Source organism: Ochotona curzoniae, unplaced genomic scaffold (assembly GCF_017591425.1).
Source record: "Ochotona curzoniae isolate NIBS_2020 unplaced genomic scaffold, NIBS_Ocur_1.0 contig_4105, whole genome shotgun sequence".
Lineage (NCBI taxonomy): Eukaryota > Metazoa > Chordata > Mammalia > Lagomorpha > Ochotonidae > Ochotona > Ochotona curzoniae.
Genome location: NW_024466129.1, coordinates 525848 through 546318, shown reverse-complemented (window position 1 = coordinate 546318; position 20471 = coordinate 525848). Strand labels below are relative to the sequence as shown.

The window sequence follows — 20471 nt, the reverse complement described above, 5'->3', positions numbered from 1 at the left end:
GAGTGATATATTTATACATTTATGATTTATAAAACTTATGTATTTATAAAATTATAAGTAATTATATTATGTTAATATATTAATAATATGTTAAAATACTAATAATGTAATAATATAATTATCTAACAATATGATTATTAATAATAATGCATAGTGTTATGCATATATACTATATATATGATATATAAATAAATACAATTATTTCTTCCCGTGAAAAAACATTTCTACCTGATTCAGGACCTTCTGCAGGTGCGGCGTCCCCATGCGATCAGCGATATGTCTGTAAGCAGGGTGGGAAAGGAAGAACTTCCTTTCTGCCAGCATGGCTGCCTTAATGTCCTTCTTCCCGTCGATGTCCTTCTGGCTTCTGTTCACCACCCCCACATAACCTGGAACAAAGCGCAAAGCTTGCTGGCTCCAATGCTACCAAGAGCTCAAACAGACCGAACAAAAACAGATTCAATTCAATATCTGAACTGAGTCCCTTCATAAAAAAGTTTAAGGAAATTTTCATTATGTTCTTAAAAATCTTTCTATAAATCATATTAAATCTGTTAAAAAAAAAAACTACTTAAAAATTAAAACAAATTTGCATTTTCCCAATGAATAAAAAAACTAATAAAGTAGGCTAATGATAATTTTTTGGCATCAACATAATAATTCTCCTCTTAAAATGTCGGTATATGCTACAGACTATGCCCCATGCTTTTAGGGCATACATAACACCTTAGTGTTCTATTCTTGAACACTAAAAGGCAAGTTTGTTTCAGTGCCCCAACCTCTGATGCATGGATTTCATAAAATCCTTTTCCATAGTTTGAAGCACCCTCATGTCAAATGTAGAACTGCGCACATGTATGCAGCCATAGTGAATATCTAGAGCCTCGCTTCAAACCATTTCCTGCCCTGTTTCTTCCTGCTACTCAGGGAAATAGTTCTCCTTTTGGACCAAATGCTTGAAATACTGTGCCATTACATAAAAAGGCAACAATACACTCATCATTGTGATCTGAGGAGGCAGTACCACCATGTCTGGGCACTACCACCCAGGTGAGCACTAACCCAGCACAGTACACACCCCTGTGAAGTGGTGAGCCCTACCACCCAGGTGAGCACTAACCCATCACAGTACACACCCCTGTGAAGGGGTGAGCCCTACCGCCCAGGTACATGTAGGTATCAGAGTACACACCCCTACGAAGAGGCAGCAGCTTGTTCTCCAAGACATCCCTGGCGTCTGTTCCTTCATCCATGAGATCCAACTTGGTGATGACGCCAATGGTTCTCAGACCTGCCACATAACCAAGGCAAAAGACCAACACATTTAAAAGATATTTATGTCTCAAAGATAATTGTCAAGCACATATTCCTAGCCAGTTTCCTGTTCCTCTTTGGCTTATTCAGTTTTCTAATCTACTGCTACCAAGAATAGTGAATTTCAATCCAATGAAGAAGTTTTGAAATCATCCACCAACAAGATATCATTCATTGCAAGATAAGGATCATTCTCACCAAAACCCTCTAAATTCAAGTACCTCAAAAAGTTCATGAAAAATGAAAAGATAAGCTTGCATTTATGCTTTTTAACTTAGTGAAGCCTGACTTTTCCACTGATGTTTTTGAAGCCTTCTTGTCTCCATGAATTTCAAATGTCAGAACCGAAACACATTTATCCTTTCAATTCACTTTCCATAAGCTTTCTGAAGTTTCCACACATAAGCTCATTTTTCTCTCATGTGTAAACAGAATTTACACATTTCAATTTTGCTCTCAAGCACCCCATGCAATATGTATGCTTAAAACTTTCGATATATAACATTGTTAAAAAATAAATAAGTCTCATACTGACCAATGAACATAGCAAATCATAAATCACGAATTAATCATCTAGTTCTGGTCATGTTAAGTCAAAAAATAAGAAAAAAAATTTTACTACATGAAAGTATTATCATGTAAAAAGTCTTTGCAAGTTTAGTGACTGCTCCTTAAAATAGCAAATACACTTTAATAGAGAGGAGAACCAAGAATTATGAGGGTCAAACCCTAGTTTCAAGGCATAAAACATAACCCCCATCACTGTTAGTTCTCAATTTTGCTAATCTGTAGAATTAAAAATTAAAAACAATGATCTCTACAATCCTCCCAGTTATAAAAATAAAAGCCTAGACATTTACATAGCCTATCAAATACATATGGACATTATTTGCATAGTGACAAAGTGAATTTCTCAGAGTGTTCTAATACATATGGTAACTTAAACATACAGACTTACCTTTTACCTGAAAGTGCTCCAAAATAGTAATGGCTAATATTTGTTAACAAACCAATAATTCAAATTATTTATAAGTTATAATTAATTTGATTCTAATATCAGTCCAATTATTCTCACTTCAAGATGTGGAGGTGATAGGAAAAATCTAAATAACTTTTTAAGATTGTCCAGTCATATAGGTATGGGTTTAGGCAGAGTCAACAGTCCAGGTCAGAAATCTGTAGTTTACATAAATATATTACATCTTAAACAAGAAACGTTTTTTTAAAAAGTTTAAAACACACAGAGAGAACAGGAGAAAATAAAGCTGGAAACAATAACTGCTAACTAACCTCCAAAGTAGAGGGAAAGTCCATGCAAGAATACCAACAATAGAAGCTCTCGCCACGAGTGGGGCAGGCTCACTGGTCTGAGTGGTACCCCAGCACTATGTGACCAGGGAAGCCTTGCACACTGAGACCGTGAGAATGTTGTCATTACACGGGAGCGTGTGATGTGCAGCTGGTCTCTGGGCAATCAACACACGGGACCTCAGAGAGCGATCTGAAGTCACACAGAGAGCTGCATAGATGTGGGGGTGCATGGTTTGGCGTGGGCAGAGGGATTAGCCACTGGCCCAACCCCAACTGTGGCTCGCACTGAAGAAAGGAGCTGAGACTGATTTGCTAACAGGATCACTGGCTGCCTGAGGATGACAAGAGGAGATCGACCATGTCCAATGTGGATGACGTCCTGTTCTCTCAGCCCAGACTGGAGCACTGCCCACACCCAGCACACTTCCAGATATCCATGGAAGAAACGGTCACTTCACCAAATCACAGAGGTGCAGTCAAGACAAAAACCATGAGAAGAGAAGACAAGTGGTTTCAGAACTGCCTAAAAATAAATGCAGAAATACAAGAAAAAGTGGAAGACATTAAGACTTCCCATGAGGAACACAGCAATTCTTCAATATTAGAAAGTAAACACAGAGATCAATGAAATGATAAAAAATGAAGGGAAAAATGATCACAGGACTCCTCAAAAGCACACAGAAACAAATTATTGAGATAAATAAGTCCATATAAAATATCAATGAAAAGTTTTACAAAGAGATTGAAATACTTAAGAAAAAGCAAAATGAAATATTAGCAATGAAGGCTTCAATAAACCAAATGGAAAATACAGAAGGAATCCCAACAACAGGCTTTGTGGGGCTAAAAAAAAAGAACATCTAAGAGAGAAGAAAAATCCTTGGAAACATCTGAATCTAGCAAAAGTCAAGAGGAAAAAGAAAAAACAGGAAACAGTGTTTGAGATTTATACACTATCAAATGATCTAAGGTATGTACGTATGTACGCTACGCTCTCCTGGAGGTGTGGAAAGAGATCATGGTTTAGAAGGCTTGCAGTAAACTCCCCTAACGCGGAAGAGGAAGTGACACCCAAGCAAGGGAAGCATATAGAGCTTACACATGAGCGAATTGCTCTTCACCACCACACACTGCAGCCACGCTTTCAACGATAAAACATAAAGATTCTAAAATGTGTGCAAGGGAAATGCCAGGTTACTTTTAGAGGATTCCTAATTACGCTGATACCTCGTCAGAAACTCTACAGCTAAGAGGAAACGGAGAGACACAGCCCACCTCCTAACAGACAGAAACTGCCAACTCAGAATCCTGTATCCAGCAAAGCTCTTGTTTATAGATGCAGGCAAACTAAAAACTTTCCAAAACAAACAAATCGAACGGTTTGCTACCACCCATCCGGCCTTACACATGATGCTTAAGGAAGTGCTACGAACAGAAACAGAGGATTATAATCACCAAAATGAAGTAACACAAAGGTCAAAAATGTCCTAGCAAAAATACAAAGGAAACCCAAAGCAAACAATGAGAATATTTATAGAAAATGGTAGGATACAAAGGATACAGACTGGCTGAATGAATTAAAAAACAAGACTAATCTATCTAATGCCTCCAAGAAACATACCTCATATAAAGATATACACAGATTAAAAGTAAAAGAGTGAAAAAAAGATATTCCATGCCAATGGAAAGGAAAAAGGAGCAGGTGTAACCACTCCAATATCGCACAAAATATACTTTAAAAATGTTTAAAAAAGAGTCAAAGAAGGAAATTCTCCAATCAATTCACAAGAAGATTAAATGTATACACACTCAATGCCAGAGCACCTGGCTATTTAATACAACTGTTAATAGTTTAAAGATAGACACAGATTCCAATACCATAAGAATGTGGGAATCCACAAAACCCCACTATGAGACAGAAAATCCAGAAACAACAAGGATAATTTATACTAAGGAACAAATGACCTTAACTGATGCCTACAGAACATTTCATCCATAGGTGCAGAATATTCATTCTTTTACTAATGCATGGAAATTGCCCTAGTATGGACCAAAAACCAGGCCATGCTATAAGGCTCAATAAATTAAAAAAGCTGAAATCACACCACGTATCTTTCCTGACCACCATGAAATAGAAGTGGAAATCAATAACACAAGAAATTCTAGAAAATGTGCAAACACATGGAGACTGTCAATACTGACAAGTAGAGGGTCATAGAAGAATTAAAAAGGAAAATCAAAATGTTCCTGGTAACAAGTAAAATGGTAGCACAACAAATAAAAACTTAGGAGATGGCAAAAAGCATTGTTAAGAGGGAAATTCATACCAATTGGCACCCATATTAACAAATTAAAAAGGCATTAAATAAATAACCCATTACTGCATATCAAGGACCTAGAAAAATAATAACAAACTAAACCCAAAATGAGTAGAAAGAAAGAATTAAAATTCAGGAAGATATAGACAAAAATTAACATAAGATAAGTGAAATGAAGAGCTGTTTTTCTGAAAAAAATAATAAAATCAATACATCATTGGTCCAAACAATCAGAAAAACAAAGAAGACCCAAATCAATAAAATCAGAGATGAAAAGGAGATGCAGAAAAGGACATCACAGACACACAAAGAATCATCAGGAATTATTAAGAATTATTATCTGCCAACAAATTCAAAATGCAGAACAAATGTGCAGATTTCTAAACAAATACAATCTACCTAAATTGAATGAGAAAGTCAGAAACCCTAAATAGACTAACAACCAGTATGGAAAATGAGTAATAAAGACAGTCTCAACAAAGAAAACCCAGGACCAGATGACTTCACTGATGAATTCTACCAACTTTTTGAGAACTAATCTAAATTCTTCCTAAACTATTCAGAGCAATTTAAAGGGAAGGAATACTTCCAAACTCCTTCTCTGAGACTAGTGGCACCTCTATGCCCCAAACCAGAAAGATACCAAAAAAGACAGCTACAGAATAACATTCCTGATGAACATATAGCAAAAAGTCCTCCACAAAATCTTGCTAATCAAATCCAACAACATATCACAAACACAATTCACCCAGACCGAGTGGGATTTATCCCTGGTATGCAGGGATGGTTCAACATAGGAAAATCAATAAATATGATACATCATATTAAAAGCTGAAGAATAAAAACCATATGACTATGGGCAACAGATGCAGTTAAAACATTTGATGAATTACAACATCCTTTCATGACAGAGTCTTTAAAAAAGCTGGGTATTGAAGGAACATTCCTCAACACAACAACGACAAACCCATAGCCAGAATATTATTCAATGGAGAAACACTGAACCAGATAAGGAAACCCACTCTCACCACTGCTATTAAATATAGCCCTGAATGTTTAGAAAATGAAACCACAGGGATACAAATTGGAAACGAGGGTCATGCTATCCCTGCAGGGAGATGACATGATTCTCTCTTTAGGAGAACCAAGCCTATACTAAGAGGCTGTTGAAATTCTTTGTAAAAGAGTTTCATAAAGTTGCAAGATGTGAAATCAACACACAAAAGTTATGTCTTTGCATACAAAAAGAATTCTATGACTGAGTAATAGCTTGTAAAATCAGTCCGATTCACAAAACTGCAAAAAAAAAAATAATAAACACATTGTATTACATTTAACCAAGGGTGTGAGAGATCTCTGACTTGAAAATTGGAAAACCTGAAAGAAACAAAAAAGACACACACAAAAAAAATTGGAAAACCTCTCATGGTCATAGATTGGTAGAATTAATATCATCAAAATGTAGGCATTACCAAAAGCAATTTACAGATTTAATGAGATATCAATCAAAACACCCATGACATTATTCTCAGGTCTAGGGAAAAAATGCAAAAATTCACATGGGAACAAAAGAAGCCCTGTATAGCTAAAGCCATCTTAATAAACAAAACAAAGCTAGAGGCATCATAATATCACACTTAAGAGACACTACAATAGAGCAGTTCTAATCAATACAGCTTGTTACTGGCACAAAGATAGACATGCCCATCAATGGCACAGAATAGAATCCACACAACTACATCAAAAAAAACTGGGTTTTTTTTTTGTTGTTGTTTTTTAGTTTTTTACTAGTGACTGGAAACCAATTTTTGGAGAAATGACAGTCTCTTTTAAACATCATGCTAGAAAAAAATGGATCTACATGTGCAGAATTGTGAAATTAAATCCCTACTTTATGCCTCATGTAAAAATCAATTCCAAATGGATTAACAATCTAAATCTACCTCACAGCATTGTCAAATTAACTGGAGGAAAACAGTGGGTAAACTCTGCAAGAAATATGCATAGGCAAAGACTTGTTGGAAAGGAGAGAAAAGCCACCAGAAGCACAACAATTAATGAAAGAAATGCAATTTGTTCAAATGAAATGAAATCAGCATAAAACAGTTATTTATGCACATATATTTATTGGAGTTCAAGTCACAATAGCTAAGATATGGAATCCACCCAAGTGTCCATCAATGGATGACTGAATGAAGAAAAGGTGATATATGTAAACTCTCTGGCTTTGATACTAACTTGATGCTAGCTTCATAGAAACGGTTTGAAAGGATTGTCTGCCTTTCTATTGCTTGTGGAGGATTGGGGTAAGTTCTTGAATTATTTGGTAGAATTCAGCAATGAAGCAACTCGGTCCTTGATCTTCTTTCTTGGGAGGGATTTAACTACTGATTCAATCTCCATCCTGGTTAGAGGTCTATTTAGGCTTTTAACTATCTCATGATTCCATTTTGGTAAATTGTATGTCAAAAAAAAATCTATCATTACTTCTAGATCATCTGATTTGTTGGTATATGGCTGCTTGTAATAGTTCCTGCTTATCCTATTTATGTCTGAGGTTATATTTCCTTCTTTATCTCTGATTCTATTGATTCATATGTTCTCCCCCTTTTTTGATTAATTGGGCTAATGAAGAATCTATTTTGTTGATTTTTTCAAATAACCAGCTCTTTGATCTGTTGATGTGATATATTATTCCTTGGGTCTCTACTTGGTTTACTTCCTCTTATTTTAATTAGTTCTTTTTTCTGCTAATATTGGAACTGTTTGGTTGTTGTTTTTCTAGCCTCTTCAGATGTTCAACTGGTGCCTTTCTTGTTTCCTGACATGGGTGCTAATTGCAATCAACTTTCCTCTTAACATTGCCTCAATTATGTCCCACAAGTTTTGATATGTTGTTTTGATGCCTTCATTCATTTCAAGCAATTTTTTATTTCCTATTTGATTTCTTCTGTAGTCCAGTGTTCATTTAATAGCACACTGTTCAGTCTCCAAGTGTTTGTGTATCGTCTATGGTGTTCTGATTCGCCTGTCTCCAGCTGAATGAACTCCATTATGGTCTGAGAAGATGCATAGTATGATTTCAAAATTTTTAATTTGCTGAGGCTTATTTTGTGGCCTATAATATGAGTAATCCCTGGATGAGTTCTGTTGATAAATGTATACTTACATAAGGAAGTAGCATTCAAATCCATTCATTTAATCTCATTTTTAATCACTACTTTTTTCTGTACCCCAATTCTCAGCTACATTCTACAATGGTTCGATATTTGTTAAGAGAAAAAATAATGAATATGCATACTTATTTATTTATCTTAGCATCAGACAATAATTGATTTACAAATTACAAAGTGAAGATGCATGACACCATGCTACCATGTTAGCTAGTTTTGTTGGCAGCATACGATTTTCTTAAGAACACTGCCATTCCTTCCACTTACTGAAGCAACTAAAATATAAGTAGTGTGTTGGTTCATCTAATAAATGGAACAAAGCAAGCCACAACCCACATTAGCAGTTGCCAGAAAATTAATCCAGAGCATTGCATGCACTGAAAGGAAATGAAAAGCAAATCAATATAGAGTTCATGCAAAAATGTATACAGAAAAATTAAAAACAGACTTTGAAATCAATCGTCTATAATGTAATGCATTGACTCTATTTGAGGAACTTGCAGTTTTAGATGGAGCTACAGTAACCACCCGTTCTGTTTCTCAAAGATTATCAATGTTATTTCTGGAAGAAATTGGTAACAAATAGTTTTGTTTCTTATTTTTAAAATATTTACTTATTAATTTGAGAGGGAGACAGAAGCAGAGATATCTGAGCTAGTCCAGGCTGAAGCAGGAACCAGGGGGTACCTTAGGACTCCAGCGGGTAGGGCAGGAGTTCAAGTGTATGGGTCTTCACTGCTCACTGCCAGGTGAACCTGGTCTCCTTAAGACTCCACCAGGTAGTAAGAGTTCAAGTGTGGGGGACTTCACCTACTGATTCCCAACCTGAGTCCCAAATACAGGACCCAGAACATGAACTAGCAACAGGCATGGCATGTGGGCATCCCAAGTTTAGCTTAACCCACTGTGCCATAACATTCACCTTGTCATCATTTGCTTGAAAGCTTTCCATCAACATTTTAAAATTATTTGTAATAATTCTGAATAATGCCACTTTCATTTCAAAATCATCAGGTAATATATATTCAGCATGATACTAGGTAAAATATGAAGTCAATAATACAGAACACTAAAATTTATCACTATGAGAGAGAAGACTTTTAATCGTCAATAGAGCTCTCAGTTGAAGGCCAAATATTTAATATACATAAAAGGAACAGAAGAGGGAGAGAGGTGACAGATAAGGAGAAAGAAATTAGCTCAAAAATGAAGAAAGAAAAAGTATTACATGGTTTTCATTCCAAAACAGACTAAACTTTGAAGAGACGAAGGAATCCATGCAGGCTTTGTTGTTTTTCCCCCAAATCCATTTCCCTCATAATTTAGCACTTCAAAACTTGATGTATTTAATGCCCCACTTGCTCTTTTTGCCACTCATTTGCTGTATATAACCTTAACACATCCTTCAGCCTTAAAGACAACTAGATGGAGGGGTTCTAGATTTTTTTAAATTGGCATCATGGAGCAAAAAGACTATCCCACCCCAAATCCTTTTAGAGTGCTCTGTCTATTGTACATTAGTGAGAAGAGAGCTGTCTTTGGGAAACTTGGCAAACAAGATTAGGGGTAAGGATATCAATACTCAGGACAAAAAGAGGACGATTTGTGATGTGCAATAGTTGCAGATTTTTAAGCCAGTTGTATGTGATCAATTTTAAGGTAGATCACAAGTGGGTGTCAATAAATCAAAATCTAACAAAAAAATTATTTTGATGCAAAAAATTGAAATCCACACAAATTTCTCATAGTTACAGTTTGTGTGGACTTCGCAAAAAAACAAAAACAAAAACAAATGTTCAGATCCCCCAAATTTTTGTACCTAAAATAAACTTACTGCTTAATCTCATTTCCCACAAACCTTTGGAGATGCCCGCATCAATGCTAGCTGAAAGAAGCTGACGTGAGCCAGAATGGCCGCTGCCCTTGGATTCCATGCTGACAGGCAGGAGGGCACTACAGAATTTCACTGAAAACACAGTGTGAAAACTATGCAAGATTTCAAAAATTTTGCACCAAAATAAATTTATTTTATAATTCTATTTTCCCACCAAACTTGTGAAGTCCCTTGTATTCCAGAAAGATATGAGTTCACACAATAAATCAATCATTTTAGCCAGCTGTTCTTTTTCACTCAAACTATAAAGAAAAAGACTGAAAGCAACAAAGGTCCACAGAATTTTCAGTTAAGAAAAGTTTCAGTAATTTCTGTTTCTGGATATAAAGTTTAGACAAATCTTACTTCTGAAAACTAGTGGAAAGCTGCATAGGATGCATGGAACACGCAAACAATAGGACTAGTAGCTGAGAGAACAAGTAAGAAGGCTGCATAATCACCCAGTTGGAGGCAAATTCTGGACTATAACGCAAAGAGGAAAAATTTAAACACAGGTATCACATGTAATTTATGAAATATTAAATCAGAATTCAAAATGATCTAAAGTGGAATGAGCATTGTGACACAGCAGGTAGAGTGGCCACGTGCAAAGCGTATGGGTGCCGCTTCATGTGCTGGCTGCTCCACTTCCACCACAGCTCCCTACTGCCTAGCAAAGCATCAAAAGACCCAACTGCTTAGATCCCTACTGGAAGACCCTTTGTCCTCACTGTTGCAGCCATCTGGGGAGTAAACCAGTGTGGAAGACCAATCTCTCTCTCTCTTTTTCTCTCTCTCTCTCTCCAATTCTTACTTCCAAAATAAATAAACACATGTTTTTACAAATATAAGCCTTAGGCTTTGGCAGAGTAAAGGGAGCCATGTAAAGTAAAAGTCCAGGGAATTCTCAGGAGCCCTGTTAATCTTTGCACACATATAGCTGTAAAACTCCACATGGCCAGGCAAAAACTTCCAGAAACTCTAAACCAGGTAAACCCCAGAGTTTCCACAGAGGTTGGAATCATTTCTAGTAACATGACCTCAGAGAGATTTTGTGGAGTATGTGGCATTCGTTAGACCATATGGGTTAAACTGCAGTAATCTACTGCAGACCCACCCTTTAAAAAACTAAAAATGAGCATAAAAAACATAATCAAACTCATCTGCAAATAATGCAGCTACCTGATGAAACTAAGCCCAGTATATTTTTTAGGTGGGATAAAGTTCAATGCTAGAAAAAGTAAAATTCAAAGTATTCAAGATCCAAGCAAAGCCGTTAGCTACATGAAGAAGAAGACAAATACAACCCATAATCAGGGAAAACTATCCATCAGTAGAACATCCCCTACACACAGCGGAGCTCACAGATGGCATTAAAAGAGCTACGACAAACATGCACAGAATGCTCAAGAATATAAAGGAAACATAAACACCAGGAGTAAATAAAAAGAATAACTGAAAAAGTACAACTGCTGAAAACTATAAGCAGATCCAGAAATTCAAAGGATACCATTCCCACAAAACGCCAGACCCAAGGCACACCACAGTTACACTGCCGACACCTTAAGGGGCTAGCGCTGTAGCAGAGCACCAGCATCCCATCGTAAAGTGCCAACTCAAGTCCTGGCTGCTCCATTTCTGACCCATTTCTCTGAGAAAGTAGGGCAAGACAGTCCCTGCAACCCACATGAGACCCCCATCACGCCGACCCTGCCTGGGTCTGTGGCAGTCATGTGTGGATTGAGTCAGCCGATGGAAGAGCTCTGTACACCTCCCCCTCTCTGGCACTTTACCTTTCAAATCAATACAGTACGTCTCCAAAACACAGAGGGAAAACAAAACAGAGATACAAAATAAGGACAAGTGTAGCTTTAAGAAAAAAAACGACAGGTGCAGCTTATCTCATCAGGAATTATGAGATGTTAGAAAATACCCTGGAAGTTCTAAAACATTAAGGAAAAATGATGGCCATTGCAGGCGACCACCTGAGATTACTTAATGCCGGAGACCTGTGCTACAAGAAATGATAAAGCAAATTGTTCAAGCCGAAGGAAAGTAACACAAATCGGGAACTCAGATCTACACAAAGGAATAAAAATCTCCAAAACCATGAAGATATTGATGAATGAGTATCTCCAAGTATCATTTATAAGATAAAGAAGACATGAGGTATGCATTACATATGGAACAGCAAATGACAGTCTCCCCACTCAGCCAGAGCTTCCAAACAGCAGTGGATCAGCTGATCTTTTTGCTTTTTAAGATTTATTATTTTTTATTGGAAAGTCAGATATACTGACAGGAGAGCTAGAAAGATCCTCCATCCTCTGATTCACTGCCCAAGCAGCAGCAACAGCTGGAGCTGAGCCGATCCGAAGCCAGGAGCCAGGAGCTTCTTCTGGGTCTCCCATGTGGGTGCACGGTCCCAGAGCCTGGGCCATCCTGGACTGCTTTCCCAGGCCACAATCATGCAGCTGGAAGGGAAGTAGAGCAGCTGGGATATGAACACAGTGCCCACGTGGGATCCCAGTGCATGCAAAGCAAGAACTTCAGCCACTAGGCTACTATGCCGGGCCCACTAGCTACCATTCTTGCTCGTCTGTCTGTCAAGCTCTCTCCGCCTCTCAATAAATTATTAGTTATGTCCAAATAAATACGAGATAATTTTGTTCAAAGAAAATTTTAAATACATAGGCAGATGAAAGTCAACACCCAGCCAACTTAACCTGATGAACACTTACAGAAGTTCCCATCCAAAGATGTGTTACATACAGTGATGTCACCAAACCAGTAACACCAAACCAGTAACAGCACATTTTAAGAAATACATACAGCAACTAAAATGACGATGCTATCTGCAAATCTCAAAATGCTTTGGAATTTATAAACTTAATGCCGTCACAGGTCAAAAGCAAATAATAGAAATTTTTTAATGTTTCAAAATGAATAAAATAAAAGCTCACTATATCAAAATTTATAGCTAAACTAAGGTCTTAGGAAAAAAACATAGCTTTAAAATGCTATCATTATCAAATAAAAAACATTAAAAGCAACAAATTTCCATAAGCTACAAAAAAATAGCAAAATAAATTGAAAGTAAGCATAAGTATAAATAAGAAAGGTGTGAGTGAAGTAGAATGCAAACAAGCAACATACAAAATTTATTACAACAAATATTGATTACTTGAAAATATAAATAAAATTGTCTACCCTCCCTAGGCAACACAACATTATACTGGAGGTCATAGCCAAAGCAAGAACAATAAATCAAGTTTATGAAATTTTAACTACGTAACTATATATATGGAAAAAAGGAACCTGGTCCTTACTTAATATCATATATATTAAAAAGGCTCTGCAGACTTAGAGCTAAAACCATGAAATTTGTAGATAAAGGCATAACCTTTAAGGCATAACATATACCAAATATGTGCAAACCTGAGTTAGACAAAGATTATATAAACCACAGGAGATTGATAAATTGAACATAATCAAAATTAAAATTTGTTCTTTAAAAGATATAAACAATGTGAGAAAGGAAATTACAGACAGAAAGTATTAGCAGCAATATATAACGAAGGACTTGTGAGGATACATACTTATAATTTTAAAAATAATGTAATATAATCAAAACAGATATATTTCAAACAGGCTAATAGTGAGAAGTAGATAAAAGATTTAAATAGACATTTCACGAAGGTAAATGAATGCCCTACAAAGAAGCAAAACGAAGTGCAGCATCATGACTCATGTCAGAGATGCAAATCAGCTACACACGTATTATAACAATAACAATTAAGGGTGGGCATCCCGCATGCATGCTGGTTCACCTCCCACCCGTTCCGCTTCTGATGTAGCTCCCTGCTTACAGCCTGGGAGGGCAGCAAAAGACACCACCAAGTCCTTGGGCCCCAGCACTCATGAGGGAGACTCAGAGCAGGCTCCTGGCTCCTGGCTTCAGGCTGGCTCAGCTCTGGCTGTTGTGGCCAATGAGGGAGTGAACCAGTGGATGGAAGATCTCTATCTCTCCTTGTCTCTGTAAAACCTGCTTTTCAGATAAAGTAAATAAATCTTTAGTAAAAACAAAAATAACAGCAATGAAAAGAAAGCTAATAATTCCAAGTGTTGCCAAGTGTGTGCCGCAGCTGAAACACTCAAATATTGTATATAGGAGTAAGAATAGTGTAGCGGTTTCTTCAAGTGACCACTCATCCAGAAATTTCATTTTTAAGTATTTTTCAAACATAAGAACAAAGAAAACTAGCATAGTAATATTCATGGATATTTTATTTATAATAACTGAAAACTAGAAAAAGCTTAAGATCCAGAAACAAGAAAATAGCTTGACAAAATATGGCAAAGTCACACAGTGAAATACAGTTCATTAACTTTTTAAACAGCTAACAGGAATGGATGAATCTAAAAGCATTATGCAAATTGGAGGCCATTATGCTCAGTAAAATAAACCAATCCCCAAAAGACAAATGCCATGTTCTCCCTGATACAAGGCAACCTGCAAGCAGAATACAAGAACGACCGATACACAGCTAAACATGTCCATACATATTCTCATAGATGAACCATGCAACAGATCAGCATAGCAGGAAGTGGAGACACAACGCAGCATGCATTTCTGTGTCCGAATAAAAGATGGACTCCCACTGCAGCTGTCAGATATGTCTTGACAATGAGATGCTGGACTTTCTCCTGTTGCCTACACCTACAATGTCAGGATACACCTTAGTAGCAGAATGATGGACTGTGACTATCGTTGAAGGGGAAGGCAGTGGGGTGAGGGAGGAGGAATGGGAAGATGGAGAGGGAAACTCTGAAGCTTATGGAACTGTATCATGAAAACCAAAAAAATTTAATAACTATGCAAAGTAAGATAAACAAGGCACAATGAGTGCTTCCTATATCATTTCATTCCTATGAAACTCTAGAAAATATAATTTTAATTTTTAGTGACAGAAAACAACAGTTTGATAGTTTCCTGAAGCTAGAAGCAGGATGCAAAGCACAGAGACTGATTAGGAAGTAACAGAATGGAACTTTGCTGGGTGATGGCAATGTTCCATATCCGGCTGCCACGTACACGGGTTTATATTTGTCAAAGCTCATCACACTTCGTGCCTGCAATGTATACCACCTAGCTGAAGCCTATTCTCTCAGGTAACCTCAAAGCAACCACAGCAAACTGAGGACAGGGGCAGAGACTGGTTTAGGTGGCAAGAAAATCAAGGGGAAACAAACAGATTTAATACGTGTTTAGGAAAATTTCTGGACACAGCTATTTATACATAAAATTAAGTGGAAGTAGATAACAGAGTTTACTAGTTTTTTTAATAGTAATTCAATTTGCAAAGAAACAAAAAACCTGGCATGAAAAGCTCATTGCATCTTAAAACAACCTTCGTGATCACAGGTCTTTCAAGAAACACAGTGCCTCTCCCAGGAACTGAAGTCCAAGAAAAACATGAGCAACAGAGACCCCCACCCACCCACCAAAAAGTACAATTGGAATGTAATCAAGAAGCCCCTCTCACTGCCAATGCAGGAATCCCACACAATGCCTGCCAGCCAAAACTTAGTACCACTTCAGATCTGAGGTGGATGGGCACTGCCCATTCTTATCATCCACACTCAGGAGTTCACAGTGCAAATAACTAACTCATCCAACAGAGTCCTTAGCAATGAACACACAGACATTCCAAATTAGTCACTGGCAACCACAAAATCGACTGGCCCAGAATGCTATCCCGAGACTGTCAGCAATAGCAAGGCGACTCCCATTCCAGGGAGGCTAGCTTGTGACATGTTAGTACCACCAGATTCACATTCAATGTTTTCCTTCATTCCTAAACCAAATCCAAGTTTCTCTGGTCATCTGTCCTCCCTAAAGGAAATTCTTCAGCAACAAGTTTCCATTAAGCCAAACTGGCTCTGCTGCGACCCACCACACAGCACACACGATTTTCATCACATATACAGCTATAGGCACCACTGCTAGAAACTATAGTTTTATGCATGATTAGCTAAGCATGAAAATGCTTTTTGGAAGTGTGGCTCTGGCTTTGAGCATCACAGTAGATTATAAAGGGACATGAACCTTAGCCAAGTGTTCAGCAGCTACAAGAAAAGGACAAGAAGAAAATATCTAGCAGAGGTTCAGCTTGACAAGCAAAGCTGAAGTGTAATACCTGTATGCTTCCTGACGCTACAACTACAGGTCTTTTTAGTCTTTATGCTAGAAATTTCTGTTGGAAAAATACCTTCAAAAGTCTGAAAACATGAGTCACAAACTCACTGTTTCACCAATGAAACAAATTATTTTAACCCCTTTACAGTCAGAGCTCATCAAAGGTCAGTCACTTTTCTATGTAGTTTGTACACATTGTCTCAAGAACAATTTTACAAGGGCACTAGTTTTTTTAGAGTTACTTATTTTCAAAGTCAGAGCTACACAGAGGAAGAAACAGAGATCTTCCACTCACTGGTTCAATCCCCAGGTGGCTATAGTGGCCAGCACAGGGCCAGACCGAAGCCAGGACCCAAACACTTTGTTCAAGTATCCCATGTGGCTAGCAGGATTCAAGCACATAGGCCATCTTGGGTTGCTTTTCCCAGGCGTTTACCAAGCAACTGGATTGGAAGTGGAACAGCTGGAACACAAACTGGCCACATGAGAAGTCAGCATCACAGCCAATGGCTTTAACTGCTACAACAGTATGCCTGTCCCAAGGAGAGTGTTGTTATTCCCATCTTACACGTAAAGAAACTGAGGCACACAAATTAAGAAATTTTCCTAAGATTACAAAGCTAGTAAATGATGAAACTCAGGTAGATGGCTTCTGAGCTTTGCTACTAGTCACTAACCCTCATTGTAAATGTGTGTTTTTTCATGATTCTCTTCTTATTAAGGTGGAGTTCTTAGGAATGTTTCTATGTCACTGCAGCAGAATAGCTTGCACTTGCATTGCAACATAATGGCTGATTTCTTTTCCTGCTGCCTGTGCGTGAATCCTTTTCCACGGTCCATCTGAAACTATCTTCATTGTCACCAAATTACTCCAACACGTTTCTGCTCTGGTCTAAGCAATCACCCTCAACTCTTGGCCCTTATTTAGACCCAATTCTCTTGTTTTTGCCTTTCAGATGGAGACTGTGAACCGTTCCAGAAACTACAGAGTCCACCGTTGTAGAAAGAGTATCTCTACAATCTCACACACATCAGCTGGGATCCTGACACCATCTGGCTGCAGCACTTTCTGTGCCTGCACTTGGTAGAAGCAACAAGACTGTTCTTGTCACCAATCCAACTCCCCACAAGCACAGTGAACACCAACACACACAGAGAGACATGCACATACATACATAGCATACACATACACATAGCATAGCATACACATACACATGCATGCACATGGAACATACACATGTGGCACATATATGTGCACATACATTTGTGTGCACGTATGTAAATATAACACACGCGTGCACATTCACACATACACATGCACGTGCATATACATACAGCACACATGTGCATGCACACATATACGTGCACACATGTGCAGATGCACACAAAGAACATGCACACATGGCACATATGCACATATACACGAGTATGCATATAGCATACATGCACATACACGGGCATACACACACACACTGACTGGAGGTGTCCACAGCAAGGTGTTCCTCACAACCTTCAGTTACACCGTTACCAGCTAGCACCAGTGTAGCTGAGGAGGACACTCCTAGGTCCTTGGCTCCCAACCTGATTTTTCCACCTGTATAACAGTCTAGCAATTTCCTTTCAGAACCACATCCTGCACATCCATAGTTGGAACTTGTTCTAGCCATAAACCATTGCTTCTAATATTCTAGTTTCTATCCATAATTTCATATTCTCCAGATCCTTCTCTCTTTATATGAATTCACTGTTATTCTTCAGCCTCCTCAAGAACCCCATTCTTGAACCATACATTTTTTCCAAATCTCACAGGGACTTTTTGGCATCACTTTCTCTCTTTCTCTCTCACAATGATGGTTTTGTCAACATCCTCCGCTCTTTTGCTAATTTTAACTGCCAACCAACCTATCCTACAAGTAATCCAAGTATTTCCCTCCACAACCCTACAGTTTCTGGGTGTTTCCAGGACTCACATAATCATGCAGTTTGGCACAGCTGGCTCAGGACTAAAGAATTCTGCAATGCTGTTCACTTTCTCCTTTTATCCTTCTCCACAGAGGTTGTTAAAATACATTTCTCCTCAAATATTTCATACAATCCCTTTCCCTTCCATCCTCCTTACCCTAACCTCGCCCCATACAGCTTTTCTTTCCCACTTACAGAAAACAAAATGTATGGTTGAGCAATAAAATCTTCAAGACCTCTCTGGTACCCACAAATAAGGCTGTACCAACATTCGGTTTCTTTACCTTCTATCACAAAAAAACAGTTCTTCCATAATAAGTATTGGCAAGTACTTCAGAAATGGTGGGGAGACAGAGGGCTGGCAGGAATTGAGGGAAGGAAGGCTAGATGACAGTCTAAGTAAGGAAAGGATCCTGAAAGACCACGAGGGAAAATGTGGGTCTTACGCAAAGTTAGAGCTGTTTTATTTTTTTAATTGTTTTATTTTGTACTATAAGGGCATATTTTATTTACACTACATATGAATCAATACATGCTATTTCTAATTTAATTATATATTCTAGGGATGGTCTGTAGAATACGCTTTGTAGGTACTAGGAAAAGAGTTACTATTCTAACGAAAATGTACGAAGCTCATGGTCATATCACAAAAAAAGGTAAAATCCAGTTCCATAGCCAAAATACTGTAAATGTTTTCAAATTTCAAAATTACAAGCATTCTTTACAAAAGAAAAAGATTTCTTTATCTCTTCTTCTATCCGCTGGTTCACTCCCCCAACTGACCAATGAGCAGAACTGGGCCGGTCTGAAGCTGGGACATAGAACATTCTTCCAAGAATCTTACATGGATGCAGGGACCTAAGATACTGGACCAGCCTTCACTGCTTCCCCAGCCCATCAGCAGGGAGCTGAATAAAGTGGAACAGGTGGGACTAAAATTGGTGGCCATACGGGATGCTAGCTCCACAGGCCAATTCTTAGCTTGCTATGCCACTGCACTGGCCCAAAGAACACTAATAATGTTTAATACTAAAATCATTTTAATTCAATGCTTTTTGTCTTGAATGGCAACAAAACACTTATCCTTAAGTTAATATACAGAGAATGCCTGAGAAAATTCTTATCATTAACTTGCACTTGAATTTGGGGAAATACAGACAACATTTTATTTATTTCTGATTTTTTTTTAGATTTTCTCATAGTGTTTGTTTTCTATATTAAAACTCTACATTTAACTTCCACAAAGAGCAATTCAGACAAATTTTAAACTTGTTAATGCAATGTTTCTACTGTGACCCCTAGTGGCAAAAAAAATGAATGTGTAACTTAAAAAACTACTCGGTCAGATGCAGTGGCCTAGTGGCTAAAGTGTTTGCCTTGAATGCACCACGATCCCATATAAGTCTAGGTTCTAATCCAGGCGACCCAGCTTCCCATCCAGCTCTCTGCTTGTGGTCTGGAAAAGCAGTCCAGCAGTTCAGGATGGCCCAAAGTCTTGGGACCGTGCATCCGCGTGGACTCCTGGCTTCAGATTGGCACAGCTCCAGCCATTGTGGTCGCTTAAGGAGTGAAGATCTTCCTCTCTGTCTCTCCTCCTCTCTGTCTGTATAGCTGACTTTGCAATAAAAATAATTAAAAAAAAAAAAAAAACACTTCTCAGGCCTGGCGCGATAGCCTCATAGCTGAAGTCCTTGCCTCGCACACGCAATCCCTTGTGGTGCCACTTCTAATCCTGGCAGCCCTGCTTCCCATCCCGCTCCCTGCTTGTGGCCTGGGAAAGCAGTTCAGGACAGCCCAAAGTCTTGGGACCCTGCACCCATGCGGGAGATCCAGAAGAGGGTCCAGGCTCCTGGCTTCAGATCAGCACATCTCCAGCTGTTGTGGCCTCTTGAGGAGTGAATCAAAGGACGGAAGATCTCCCTCTCTGTTCTCCTCTCTGTATATCTGACTTTCCAATAAAAGTAAAACAAATCCCCCCCAAAAAAAAAAACCACATCTCTGTGAAAACTATGTTCCATTCTTAACCTTTCATTCCTATTTATGAAAACAATCAATTTTACATACATACACATTCACATTTAAGCTCTACTTATATTCTCTTCTGTTTCACAATGATTTTACAACATAAGATATCCTATCTTCCCAACTGAAAGAACATATCAGGAATATACACATCTTCAAAAGTCTTCTAAGGTCTATGAGATTAACTTTTGTTGTCAGATACTCAATTAGAAATATGGTTCAACATATTTTTTTTGATCTCGAAATGAAGGCATTTCTTTACACTTGAGCTTACCCATAAATCAATAGATAGCTGTTGT

The 20471-nt window shown here is 38.0% G+C and overlaps 1 protein-coding gene across 6 annotated transcripts in view; it reads right to left on the bottom strand.

Moving 5' to 3' along the window:
* The window catches only part of DNM3 (dynamin 3), a 501537-nt gene that overhangs the window by 329918 nt on the left and 151148 nt on the right, over positions 1–20471 (bottom strand). For all 6 annotated transcript variants that reach the window (XM_040984259.1, XM_040984258.1, XM_040984260.1 and 3 more), the window contains exons 5-6: positions 1193–1291; positions 229–389 (exon numbers count right to left, since the gene is read on the bottom strand). In XM_040984259.1, the coding sequence (XP_040840193.1) occupies positions 229–389; positions 1193–1291 (260 nt within the window). The remainder of the gene's footprint in view (positions 1–228; positions 390–1192; positions 1292–20471) is intronic.